This window comes from Lissotriton helveticus, chromosome 1_1 (genome assembly GCF_964261635.1).
Source record: "Lissotriton helveticus chromosome 1_1, aLisHel1.1, whole genome shotgun sequence".
NCBI classification, from domain to species: domain Eukaryota; kingdom Metazoa; phylum Chordata; class Amphibia; order Caudata; family Salamandridae; genus Lissotriton; species Lissotriton helveticus.
The window spans coordinates 74,515,023-74,528,702 of record NC_136057.1 but is presented as its reverse complement, the minus strand read 5'-3'; the positions used below and the strand labels follow the sequence as shown (position 1 = coordinate 74,528,702).

At 47.9% G+C, this 13,680-nt stretch overlaps 1 protein-coding gene across 4 annotated transcripts in view; it reads right to left on the bottom strand.

Annotated features, from left to right (window-relative positions):
• Positions 1-3,192: 3,192 nt before the first annotated feature.
• LOC144830731 (uncharacterized) overlaps positions 3,193-13,680 on the bottom strand; it is a 54,849-nt gene continuing 44,361 nt past the window's right edge. For all 4 annotated transcript variants that reach the window (XM_078688936.1, XM_078688945.1, XM_078688956.1 and 1 more), the window contains one exon: positions 3,193-7,657. In XM_078688936.1, coding sequence (XP_078545062.1) covers positions 5,421-6,944 — 1,524 coding nt within the window. In that variant the 5' untranslated portion in view covers positions 6,945-7,657 and the 3' untranslated portion in view covers positions 3,193-5,420. The remainder of the gene's footprint in view (positions 7,658-13,680) is intronic.

The following is a 13,680-nucleotide window of genomic DNA, read 5'->3' as shown; positions in this document are numbered from 1 at the left end:
AAATGGGGGAAGGGCCACTGCTTGAAACCTGTCAGATAAATAGGATTGAAACCAGGCCAGGGCTGTGCCCACTACTCCCACTTCCTCTAGACGCGCCAGCAGAATGTTGTGACTGACCGTATCGAACGCGGCAGACAGGCCGAGCAATACAAGTATTGCTGATTGTCCCCTGTCTGCCATCTGACGCGGATCGTCCATCACGGTCACCAAGGCTGATTCAGTTCCATGTTCTGGACGGAATCCGAACTGTACATCTGCCAGGCAACCAGAGCGCTCTAAGAAAGCTGACAAAGATTTGCTAACCCCACGTTCCAGAACCTTCACTGGATAGGGGAGGAGCGAGATGGGCCTATAATTCCCCGGACAGTTGGGGTCAAGAGTGGCCTTTTTCAAGAGTGGAGTGACTATCGCCCGTTTCCAACCAGATGGTACTAATCCACTGGAAAGTAATTGGTTGCAAATCTTTCGGAGCCTAGGGAAAAGCTCTGATGCCAATTCCTTCCAAATTCTATGTGGAAGGGGGTCCAGTGGGGAGCCTGAGGACACACCCATGACCAGCCTATCAAATTCCTCTTCCGAGAGGGGCTCAAAGTGATCAAGAGGGCTCATTATAACGGGCCCATCATCACTCGAAAGGTCTTCATGGGGCATTGTACCGACGCTAGCCGTTAGGATTGCTGCCTTAGGGGTCGTACCTTCTCCCCTCCCAGACATGTCATCTATTAGCCCAGCGATAATGGTGGTGATTTTATCCTGGAAAAAAACTGCTAAATTATCACAGAGATCTTGGGAGGTCAGAATCTGATTGTGTAAACATTGAGGATTAGCAAGATCCTCGACTAGTTTGAAAATGCATTTAGCCTTATTTGACGAATTCAGAATAACTCCAGCGAAGTACTCCTGTTTGGCGGCAGCAATTTCTTTTTTATAAAGGGAGATATCCACTTTCCAGGCTAGTTTATCCTCGTCTGCATAGTGCTTTCTCCATTTTCTCTCTGCCTGTTTGCATTTCAGTTTAAGGTCCTTAAGTTTTTCGTTGAACCACCTAGCGGAGGGTCTACCTTTGTTTTTACATACTTTTTGGGGGGCAATTTGATTAACAATAGCACTTATATGATTACAGAAGAGCACATAGTTCTCCTCCACTGAGCTATGTGCACCAAAATCCTCTTCAGAGGGGATCATTAGTGACTGTGTCGTTTTTTCCAGAAGTCTCTTCCAATCCCTACCGAGGAAGTTCCCGACCACCCTCAAGGCAGAAGCACCACGGTTAGGGATGGCAATTAGGAATTTGACCAAATAATGATCAGTCCAGTCTACAGGGAGAATCTGCATGTGATCAATAATCCTTTCCTCAGTAAAAACTAGTTCAAGCATGTGTCCCCCTATGTGCTTAGAGCTGGTCACTCCCTGATAGAGGCCCAGATTTTCGCATGATTGGAGGAGCATATGTTGACCCGTATCAAGGGTCCCATTTTGCCAGAGGTTAAAATCTCCTAAAATAAGCATTCTTGAATGAGTAACAGCCATATTGTTGAACACATCTACCAGCGCCTGTAATTGGGATGAATTCATTGCACCCGGGGGTCTGTAGCACACTATACCGTCCAATAAATGGCCCCTGGTACCTCTTAAAGAGAAGCCCATGAGCTCAAATCCCTCCACTGCATCAATCTCAAAAGGGGCAAAGTCCCACCCTTCTTTAAACATCAGACTAACTCCACCGCCCCTACCTGTAGCTCTCGGCTTATGAAAGATTTTGTACCCTGACGGGCACGCCAGTCCTGGTTCGAACGAGGAGTTCGTACTGGACCAGGTCTCAGTCATAAGTAATAGGTCAAGATGGTGTGCTTCAGTAAGTAATTGGATCTCTACCGCGTGTTTGGGGAGAGATCTTACATTAAGTAGGCCACAGACCAGTGATTTCATCCTGATAAAATAGGACTTCGGGCTGGCCGAGGTCTCAAAAAGGGGCATGCCCACCCCAGCACCACCATTCTCACCTAGCGCCCGCAGTGCCTGGCTGGAGTAATACAATACCTTAGTCGGACGGGCAGCATTGCTGGCACTGTGCGCATTACGTGCGCTGACGGGTGCAGACGGGCTCGCCTTCGGCGTGCCTGCTATGCGCCCGCTGCGCGTGTCCGCTGCGCTCCCGCGATCTTGCCGGCATAAGTATCCGGTGTGGATGTCAGCTCCACTCCTCACCCGCTCTGATTGGCTACCCCAGGGGCGTGGACTGGTGTTCTGTAGGGTGTTTAATTCTCCAGATATCCGTCAACCCCATTGCATCTATAAATTCTCTCAGGGCCTGATTGGAACTATTTGTGTCTCTGGGCGGTCTTCTGTCCTTAGTGGTGTCTATTACTGCATTAAAATCCCCGCCTATGATCAGTTCCCCTTCAAGAAGGTCCAGTAGGAACATTCCAAGATCCTGGAATGCTGTCTGATGAAGTGCCGGGGGGACATATACCGACACCATTTTGTACATGCGGCCTTCCCATTGACAGGACAATGCAGCGAATCGACCCTGGTCATCAGTCCGGGTCTTCTTTACCACTAAGGGCGAGCTCCTATGTACCAGGATACCCACTCCCCGGGACCCAGACGTGAACTCTGCATGGGCTACCATTTTGAATCCCCAACGGTTGACCGCTTTACAGGCCGTACCCACTAAATGTGTCTCTTTGAGTAATGCTACCGTAGGGAACTTCCGCTTTAGATATTGAAGAACCAACCCCCTTTTAATCTTGTGCCCTAGTCCATTCACATTCCACGATATAACAGACAGGGGAGGGCCTAGTGATTGTGGCGGCTGTGAGCCAGCATCCAGATCTTCACGCCGTGGCATAGTATGTGTGATATGGGGTTACAGAGCTAGTGTTTCTCTTAGTAGTGTCAAAGCACGGGTGCATGTCATGTATGTGAGCACATCGTACAGTTATCAACAGTTTCTTCCAGAGAGCTCTGTTAACCAGAAAAACATAACAGACCCAATCAAGTCCCCTAACTCCCTTAACCCGAACCCCCCACCCTGCCTCCCTGCCCGGCGGTTCTAAAACAGCCCGCCCCCCAAACTGAGCAGAGCGCTTTGAGTCCCAAACAAACCACAACATTCGTGGGGGTGAGTCTTCGGTGCTCAGAACAAAGTCCTCCCTTTACGAACTGTCTACTCAGTGTTGCCCCCCATCTGTTAGATCCTACCTGTGGGGCCCTACTCCTTGTTCAGGGTCCGTGAATCGAATGTCCATGCCCCAGTTCATTCATTAGCGATGTCTCATCTCGTGTAGCAGTGTTCAACAAAGGGTTCTCTTCCGAGAAATAGGTGTCCCACCGTAGTGCTTTAGCTGGTGCTGTCTGCGTCGTGTTCGTCTTGTAGGGTTCCATGGTCCCAACCTCTCGGTGGTATACCTCTTCTTTGGGGTCTTTCTGTAAGTTTCTTAGCGGCCCGCGTGCACGTTCTCCCTGGTGTTGGTCCCATGGGCCGGTCTCCATCCCTCTAGCCAGTCTCGTGCCTCTCCCGGCATTTCAAAGAACAATGTTTTTCCCTCAGACTCAACCCGGAGCTTCGCCGGGAAAAGCATAGAGTACTTTAGTTCCCTGGCACGTAATTCTTTCTTAACCTCCATGTAACTACGTCTTTGTTGTGTGACGGCCGTTGTATAGTCAGGATAGAAGGTGACTTCCGAGTTATCTACATTTATCGCCGGTGCGATGCGTGCGGCCTGCAGGATAGCGTCGCTATCTCTAAAGTTGAAGATTCGTGCCAATATCGGCCGTGATGGTGCTCCTGGACGCGGTTTACCTCCTGGTACACGGTGCGCTCTTTCTACTGAAAAGAATTTGGAGAGCCCCCGCGGCTGTAGTTGGTTCTGAATCAGGTCTTCTACAAAAAGATCTAAGGCTGGCGCCCCTGCAGTTTCCGGCACGCCTACAAGGCGCACATTATTTTGCCGCGAGCGGCCTTCTTGGTCATCCAGTTTTGCTTTCATCATTTTGTTGTCCTCTTCTAGTCTCTGCACTTGTTGTTGCAGTGTTACAGTGTCCGTCGAGAGCCCCGCAGTTGTCTTCTCCACCTCCACCAGTCTGTCCGACATTTTAGCAAAGTCCGCCCGTATTAGGGCAACATCTGTGGAGATCGTGCCCATCGAGGACTGCATTGTTCGTAGAGCCGCGTCACATCCTGGAGGGTCACCTCCTCTGTGACCTCTGGCGTGTCTGGAGGTCAGGCACTGGCCTGCGTTCCGGAGGAGTCCTTCGTGTAGGCGTATTTATCTAGCCTAGTGGGTCTGCTGTACTTTCGGCCCTCTTCCACTCATATTTGCAGCCAATTTGCGTCTTTTGTAGGTCTACCGCCCAGTGCCTCTAGGTATATTCCAGCCGAGGGTTATGGGTCTGCTGTCTGCGGTCACGCGCTATCTCGCCTTCCCCGGCACTGTGCTGTGATGGTGGGCCCAGTGGACCCCACTGTCTGTTTTCCCAGGCTCCTGCTTTCGGACTGGAGTTGAGAACCCTTGAGCAATGTCGGTACTCCTATTGCTGCGCTTTAAAAGTTGTGCTCCCTCTTCTGCACTGGCAGTCTTCCCCGCGTCTTGCTCTTCTTACCGGATGGGTGCCGGGTTAGTCCCACTGGTAGAATAAGTCCCCGCTGCACAGGGTCCGGTTAATCTCTTGTTGTTTCCCTTTCTGATGTGCACCACGTTGTCTACTTCCTCCGGCTGCGGGGTCAGCGGCAGACCACGTCCTGTTGTTGCGTGGCGGGATTGCACCTCACAAGTCCTATGTTCAGCGACGCCCCAGCAAGCGCCGTCCTCCACCGTCCTGCACTAGTCCTGCCGAGTTCGGGATCGGCCCTTACTCAAGACCCCAGCTTCAATGCGGTCTAGGCCGCGGCCCCCTTGGCGGTGCCCTTTGATAATCTTTAACTCTGGGGGTTCAGGCCGTGCAGCGCCGTATTCACCACAATCCCTGCTGCCCCCGGTTCTGTTCGTTGGCGCTGGGGCCGTTCTAGGTGTATCAGCAAGTCCTGCCGCAAGGGCCCTCAGCGAGCACTGCCGGACCTTTCCCGCATGGTTAGCCCTTCATTGTTTGTGTTCCTAGCCGCGGGTATATTGCTGAAAGGTATTTCGGCACTGCGCGGCAGGAGCTGCGTGCCTCCAAAACTTCCGCGCCCGATGTCACCCCCGTCAGCGTCGCCTACCTCATTTCCGGGGTGGGTGCCTAATTGAGGTCCCGGCTGCAACGTGGACCGAGGCCGCGATCACCTCTGCCGCAAATCTTCGCAGTCCCTTGAGCTCCGGAGGTCTGGAGCGGTACAGTCGGTGATAGAAGTTCCTTATGCAATTATCTTGCTGCAGCACTGAATTTCATTCAGGATAAATGGTTGGATTGATGCGGGAAGGCCCCGTCTATCACAGAGCTCAGTTACTCTGCGGCCATATTACCTGGTTGCTAGCCACGCCCCGCTGATATTTTCTTAATGTTGATGATTCACTAAAACTACTTCTACATTCATGGCAATGATATGGTTTTTCCCTAGTGTGTTTTCTCTGATGCTGTTTTAGTTGTGATAAACGACTAAACCTCTTCAGACATTCTCTGCACTTGAATGATTTTTCCGCTGTGTGTGTTCGCTGATGAATCCTTAATGTTGAAGATTCACTAAAACTACTTTCACATTCACTGCACTGGAATGGTTTTCCCCCTGTGTGTGTTCTCTGATGCCGTTTTAGTCCTGATAAATGTATAAAGGTCTTCCCACATTCAGTGCAATTATATGGTTTTTCCCCTGTGTGTGTTCGCTGATGAATCCTTAATGTTGAAGATTTACTAAAACTTCTTCCACACTCACTGCACTGGAATGGTTTTTCCCCAGTGTGTGTTCTCTGATGCTGTTTTAGGTCTGATAATTGAATAAACCTCTTCTCACATTCACTGCACTGGAATGGTTTTCCCCCTGTGTGTCTTTGCAGATGTTTCCTTAATGCTGATGAAGCACTAAAACTTCTTCCACATTCACTGCACTGGAATGGTTTTTCCCCAGTGTGTGTTCGCTGATGCTGTTTTAGGTTTGATAATTGATAAAACCTCTTCACACATTCAGTGCAATTATATGGTTTTTCTCCTGTGTGTGTTCTCAGATGGTATTTTAGGTCTGATAATCGACTAAAGCTCTTCAAACATTCACTGCACTTGAATGGTTTTTCCCCTGTGTGTGTTCGCTGATGATTCCTTAATGTTGAAGATTTACTAAAACGTCTTCCACACTCACTGCACTGGAATGGTTTTTCCCCAGTGTGCGTTCTCTGATGCTGTTTTAGGTCTGATAATTGAATAAACCTCTTCTCACATTCACTGCACTGGAATGGTTTTCCGCCTGTGTGTCTTCGCAGATGTTTCCTTAATGCTGATGAATCACTAAAACTTCTTCCACATTCACTGCACTGGAGTGGTTTTCCCCCTGTGTGTGTTCGCAGATGTTTTCTTAATGCTGATGAATCACTAAAACGTCTTCCACATTCACTGCACTGGAATGGTTTTTCCCCTGTGTGTGTTCGCAGATGTTTCCTTAATGCTGATGAATCACTAAAACATCTTCCACATTCACTGCACTGGAATGTTTTTTCCCCTGTGTGTATTCGCTGATGCTGTTTTAGGTGTGATAATTGATTAAACCTCTTCACACATTCAGTGCAATTATATGGTTTTTCCCCTGTGTGTGTTCGTTGATGTCTTTGTAGGCGTGATAACTGAATAAAGCTCTTTACACATTCAGTGCATTTGAATAGTGTTTTTCCTGTGTGTGTTTGCTGATGGGGTTTCAATATTGATGACAAACTAAAGCCCTCACTGCATGTGTCAGAGACTTCTCTCTTGGTTAGTGTCTCTGGGTCTGGTATATAATTGTTTACATCCCTTGACTGTACTTCCTGAAGGGCCAACATGACTGATAAAGCACTTGTGTTATTCTTGCATTCCCTGTGTGAGTCGTATTTTGCACGTTTGTTTTCCAATTAAAGAATAAAGTGCAATGGTCACCAACTACTTTCCAATCTCAAAACGTGTGTAAGGCTTCTTCGTGGGCGATTGTGTCTTTAGACTGAATAATGGTTCGGCACGCATGCGGGTAAAGATCCAACGTCCTTCTGGTCGGTGCACACTGGGACAGTGCTCTGTATTTTAGACAGCAGAACCCCTATTTCTTTTAACCTTCAGTTGTCTGACTCCACTCCGTTGCGCTTTTCAATGGTTGCTGTGGATTGGTCTGAAACAGTTTGCAATACACCTCTAGCACTTAATGTTCTCCTGGTATTATTTAAGGAAGCACAGCTCTGCTGTAACCACCTCATACCGACCTCATGATCAAAGCTGTTATTGGACATGTTTACACAAGAGGAGGTTTATCAGTGTTGTCTTAATTTTCTAGAGGTTATTTCTTCATTTTGAGGCACGGAGGTGCACAGCTGAGACTCGTGGAATCACTGAATTTCTCTTGTCCCTTCTTTCAGGATGTCTCAGTTTATGTTCGGTCCGGCTGGCTCTGACGGCACTTATGTTTTTCTGAATACTGGAACTCAATATTTCGGACTTCGTCTTTGTAGATTTACAGTGTTATCTTCATTATTTTGAAACATTTCGTACGATCAAAGATTGTTTTCTGTCGGATGTAAAAAGATTTAAAATTACTTAAAGGGAAACATAACGGAATGTGCATATACAATTTTTAATTGATTGTATAAATATCTCTTGATTACCATTTCTGAAACTTATGATGGCATATTTAACCATACACAGGAATTTACATAAAAGTTGCTTTGAATAAGTAACATCTTACTTATTTCAGCAAAGGTGTTCATGAGTAAGTAAGTAAAAAAAAGGGCGCTCGCATAGCACTCATACACTAGTTACAGCTTTAGGTAGATGCGTATGGTCAAGGTTTTGTAAAACAAGAACAGCTCTTTGAGTAAGAGATGGGAGATGGATCAGGAAGACTCGAGACAGAAGGGTGGACATCAGGATGTTGCGCCATAAATCAAATATTACTGCTCGCAGAGATGCCTGGCTTCATCCACTACACCCACAATATGCAGCAGAGCAGTAGTTTAATGATTGTAACTTAATTTGTGGTTTTACTTCTCTCAAATATTTTTAAGTTTGTCAGTATTATCCACTGGGGTGGGAATTCCCAGCTGGACGAGGAGATTGAGCTGGGCTGCTCTGTGGTTTAGTTGTTCCACCTCTAACTTTAGAGCTTGAGATAGCACACCAGCCTGGTGGCACACTAGTTGAGAGCTGTGGTGTATAAGCATAGCAAGAGCACAGATGGAGCTCCAAAGCCAAAGCCTGTTAGCACCCTTTCACCTCTGGATCTTGCTCAGCACCCGAAATAATCTTAAAAACATCTCTTAAGTCAAACTGCTCTGTCCATATCTCCTACATCTCTGCTGCCCTCCATACAAGGAAGGGCCTGTTCTCAAATGTATTCACCTGCACCTCACATGCATAGACCTGCTTTCAACATTCCTTTTCCAGCACAAAACCTGCAAACAACATTTTCTAACCATGTAATTCCCATGACTTTTCATGGGTCTCTCCTCCTACTCATGCAATTCAATATCACCTGTACAAAGCACTGTGGCCACATTTAATGGAACAATACTGAGGTGCGCTCATTGTTTACACAAGATGGAGAATGCGCCAGAACAGCGCATGCTGCACATAAGATAAAGATAAAGTGCCTTCTGCGACTCTCACACATGCCTGACAATGACACAGTCCCTACACAGCTTTCACAAAGGGCCACAAGCTTAGCACTGCTTTTCAAATACAAAATGCCATAGGCACAGTGTGAAATGCACCGCCAAATGATCCAACGTGTGCAGCATGCCACCAAGGTTCTTTACTATCTCAACTGCGTTCTACTGCAGCAACGTTTGTTGTCACCAAAGTGTTCTTCCTTTGAAAAAGGTGCTATGCATGTGGTATTTGTACAGCACAAACCTAACCTAAAAGAAGCTGAGCTCCCTACCGGTCCAAGGCAGGGACAGAGTCAACGAGTGATAGGTGAGGCGGCGAGATAGTAGATTGTTACAGCATTTTGATCGAAGAGCCTGAAACTAGCAGCGTGTGTGATAATTCCTCAGAAGCTTTTCCTCTATGACATGTAGAGCGTGTGCAGGCCAAGATCTCTCAGAAATAAAACATTTATAGCTCAGTAATATTCTGAGATATAGAAGCGGAAAGTAGGATGTTGGCTTCCAATAACACAGCACTGAGCACTCCACCTCAGCCAATCTTTAACGATTGTTTGGAGAACAGAGCAACGAGAAGGTGTTTTAAATGCCGACAATCAACCTTTCACCAGCTGCACACAGGGGACGGCATTGGCTAGATGAACGCTGTGCTCCCGCAACCGCTCAAGTCATGCATACAGGTGCTACAACATGTTAGCCAAGTGTCCTGGAACCCTCGATTCCAATTCACTCAATTTAACTACACACATTACAGTTAACTCTCCCCCCACCGCATCAAGAGCGCGTTTCCTGATTCGACACCAGAGTGTCCGTGCTGTAAACTGGCTGATGCTGGTTTCTAACATATGGTGTGGGAGTGCCCACCACTACAGGTGTCATGGCTCAAGGTTACAGCCACCATAGCAGAACTTGCAGATCATACACTGTCAACTACCCCTGAATCCTGCCTGCTAGGCCTTCACCCTAAAGCAAAGAGGGGGCAAACACGTACACGGGTTCATAGACCTTGCATACGTACTTTTCAAGTGACAAATAGCAATGTCTTGGAAAGCGGCCTGTGCCGGACACTAAGAGGTGGCTGCATACTCCCCTGCACTGTGCACGAGCAGAGGACAATACACTACACATGCTACTCTCTAGAGGAGTGGGGAGATGGGTTGGGAAAGTAGGATCTGCTTTCATGGCTACCCCCACTTTGTGCTGGTGTCATACTGTTTTTCTGACGAGTCTGACTGAGATCCTGCTAATCAGGGCCCCAGTCACTGTGCTTCCTTCCTAAATTGGCTATGGTGAGTACCTTGGTACATTCCTAATTGGCTGCTAGTGTACCCTTGTAAGTCCCTAGTATATGGTACTAGGTACCTAGGGCCTAGGTATTCCAGGGGACCCCCATAGGCTGCACCATGTGTTATGCCACCCATAAGGGTCCCTCCTAACTCTGACTACAGGCCTGCCATTGCAGCCTGTGTGAGTTGATGCATGTACAATTGTACCCAAGTATGGTGTTTATCCTCCTGTTCATGTGATCTCTGTTCCCCTGTGGACAGTGGGGCTTGGAGCCGTGCTGGCAGATTGCCTGGATTATACATTATGTTGATCTACACTTAAGTGTTCCCGGCAGCCTCCCCCTTACATCCTACTTCCTTCTAATGTATTGTTTTATTGACGCGCTGTCTGCCATTAGGATTGGCATGTTTTATAGTCCTCACCATCCTCCATGCCCTGCGATCACCCTTTACCTTAGCCCCCTCGCTGCCAGGTTTTTTTCCCCCCTGTGCCACTCCCTTTTTTGGTTAAAATCACCATCTTCCCAGATTTCACGAACAGGCAGATATTTGTCAGAAAACCAAATGTTCTACAAGGTTTTGGCATTTTATTAGGAAATAAGCTATTTTCCTATTTTTTGTGCTTTCAACCTCCTTCAAGTTAGTGGTAGAAATGGGTGTAAAACCAATAATGGATCCCAGAAAGCAATAGATTTATGAAACAAGCATTAGAAATGCAATCGGGCTCGGATTTATTTGAGTTTGCGCTAATGGCATTGTAAATGCCAATGTCTTTTTGCCATGTGTTATGGAGTGTGTGCATGTGGTGTGTAGTGGAAGTATGTTGGTTGAATTGTAATTTTACCAATGGTGGCATGCTGTGCTTTATATGAATATGTTTAAAAGTAAAGTGTACCATACTGCGATTGCTTGGTGGAAAAGTGCACTGCCGGCTGGAGGTGTGTGTGCCTGGTGGAAGGGTGCACTGACGGCTGGTGGGTGTGTGCTTGGTAAAAGCGTGCACAGATGGATGATGGTTGTTGGTGTTTGTGCATGGTGAAAGCATTCATTGACGGCTGGGGGTGTGTTGTTGTGTGTGTTGTTTTCTGTGTGCTGGTGAGTGTGTGGTGGTGAGTCTGTGGGGGTGAGCCTGGGGAGTGAGTGTGGTGGTGAGTGTGTTGTGTTGAGTGGTGACAAGTGTGTGGTGTTGAGAGACTGAGGTGTGTGGTTTGTGTGTGCGTTATGTGTGTGTGGTGTATGTGTGTGTGGTGTTTTCTGCACACTCACACACTGCCCCTACACATTCACATACTGCTCACCCGCACACTCCCAATGTCACCCTGCATAGTCACACACTGTTTACCCTACACACTCATTCTGCACACTCACACAATGTGCACCCTGACACACTGTCTCTGCAGTCACTCTGCACTCACTGTCACTCTGCACTCACTGTCACTCTGCACTCACTGTCACTCTGCACTCACTGTCACTCTGCACTCACTGTCACTCTGCTGTCACTCTGCACTCACTGTCGATCTGCACTCACTGTCACTCTGCTGTCACTCTGCACTCACTGTCACTCTGCACTCACTGTCACTCTGCACGCACTCTGCACTCACTGTCACTCTGCACTCACTGTCACTCTGCACTCACTCTACACTCACTCTGCACTCACTCTACACTCACTCTGCACTCACTCTGCACTCACTCTGCACTCACTGTCACTCTGCACGCACTCTGCACTCACTCTACAGTCACTCTGCACTCACTGTCACTCTGCACTCACTGTCACTCTGCACTCACTGTCACTCTGCACTCACTGTCACTCTGCACTCACTGTCACTCTGCACTCACTCTGCACTCACTCTGCACTCACTCTGCACTCACTCTGCACTCACTGTCACTCTGCACTCACTGTCACTCTGCACTCACTGTCACTCTGCACTCACTGTCACTCACTGTCACTCTGCACTCACTCTACAGTCACTCTGCACTCACTGTCACTCTGCACTCACTGTCACTCTGCACTCTACTGTCACTCTGCACTCACTGTCACTCTGCACTCACTGTCACTCTGCACTCACTGTCACTCTGCACTCACTGTCACTCTGCACTCACTGTCACTCTGCACTCACTGTCACTCTGCACTCACTCTGCACTCACTGTCACTCTGCACTCACTGTCACTCTGCACTCACTCTGCACTCACTCTGCACTCACTGTCACTCTGCACTCACTGCCACTCTGCACTCACTGCCACTCTGCACTCACTGCCACTCTGCACTCACTGTCACTCTGCACTCACTGTCACTCTGCACTCACTGTCACTCTGCACTCAGTCTGCACTCACTGTCACTCTGCACTCAGTCTGCACTCACTGCCACTCTGCACTCTCAAACTGCACTCTCAAACTGCACTCTCAAACTGCACTCTCAAACTGCACTCTCAATCTGCACTCTCAATCTGCACTCTCCACTCTCAATCTGCACTCTCAATCTGCACTCTCAAACTGCAATCTGCACTCTGCACTCTGATTCTGCACTCTCAATCATCACTCTCAATCTGCACTCTCAACTCTCAAACTGCACTCTCAAACTGCACTCTCAAACTGCACTCTCAAACTGCACTCTCAAACTGCACTCTCAAACTGCACTCTCAAAATGCACTGTCAATCTGCACTGTCAATCTGCACTCTCAAACTGCACTCTCAAACTGCACCTCCAAACTGCACTCTCAAACTGCACTCTCAAACTGCACTCTCAACTCTCAATCTGCACTCTCAACTCTCAAACTGCACTCTCAAACTGCACTCTATAACAGCACTCTCAAACTGCACTCTCAAACTGCACTCTCAAACTGCACTCTCAAACTGCACTCTCAAACTGCACTCTCAATCTGCACTCTCAATCTGCACTCTCAATCTGCACTCTCAATCTGCACTCTCAACTCTCAAACTGCACTCTCAACTCTCAAACTGCACTCTGCACTCTCAAACTGCACTCTGCACTCTCAATCTGCACTCTCAAACTGCACTCTCAATCTGCACTCTCAAAGTGCACTCTCAAACTGCACTCTCAAACTGCACTCTCAAACTGCACTCTCAACTCTGAAACTGCACTCTCAACTCTCAAACTGCACTCTCAACTCTCAAACTGCACTCTCAACTCTCAAACTGCACTCTCAACTCTCAAACTGCACTCTCAACTCTCAATGTGCACTCTCAACGTGCACTCTCAACTCTCAATCTGCACTCTGCACTCTCAATCTGCACTCTCAAACTGCACTCTCAAACTGCACTCTGCACTCTCAAACTGCACTCTCAAACTGCACTCTCAAACTGCACTCTCAAACTGCACTCTGCACTCTCAAACTGCACTCAATCTGCACTCTCAAACTGCTCTTAAACTGCACTCTCAAACTGCACTCTCAAACTGCACTCTCAAACTGCACTCTCAAACTGCACTCTCAAACTGCACTCTCAAACTGCACTCTGCACTCTCAAACTGCACTCTCAAATCTCAAACTGCACTCTCAAACTGCAGTCTCAACTCTCAAACTGCACTCTGCACTCTCAAACTGCACTCTGATTCTGCACTCTGATTCTGCACTCTCAAACTGCACTCTGCACTCTCAAAGTGCACTCTCAAACTGCACTCTCAT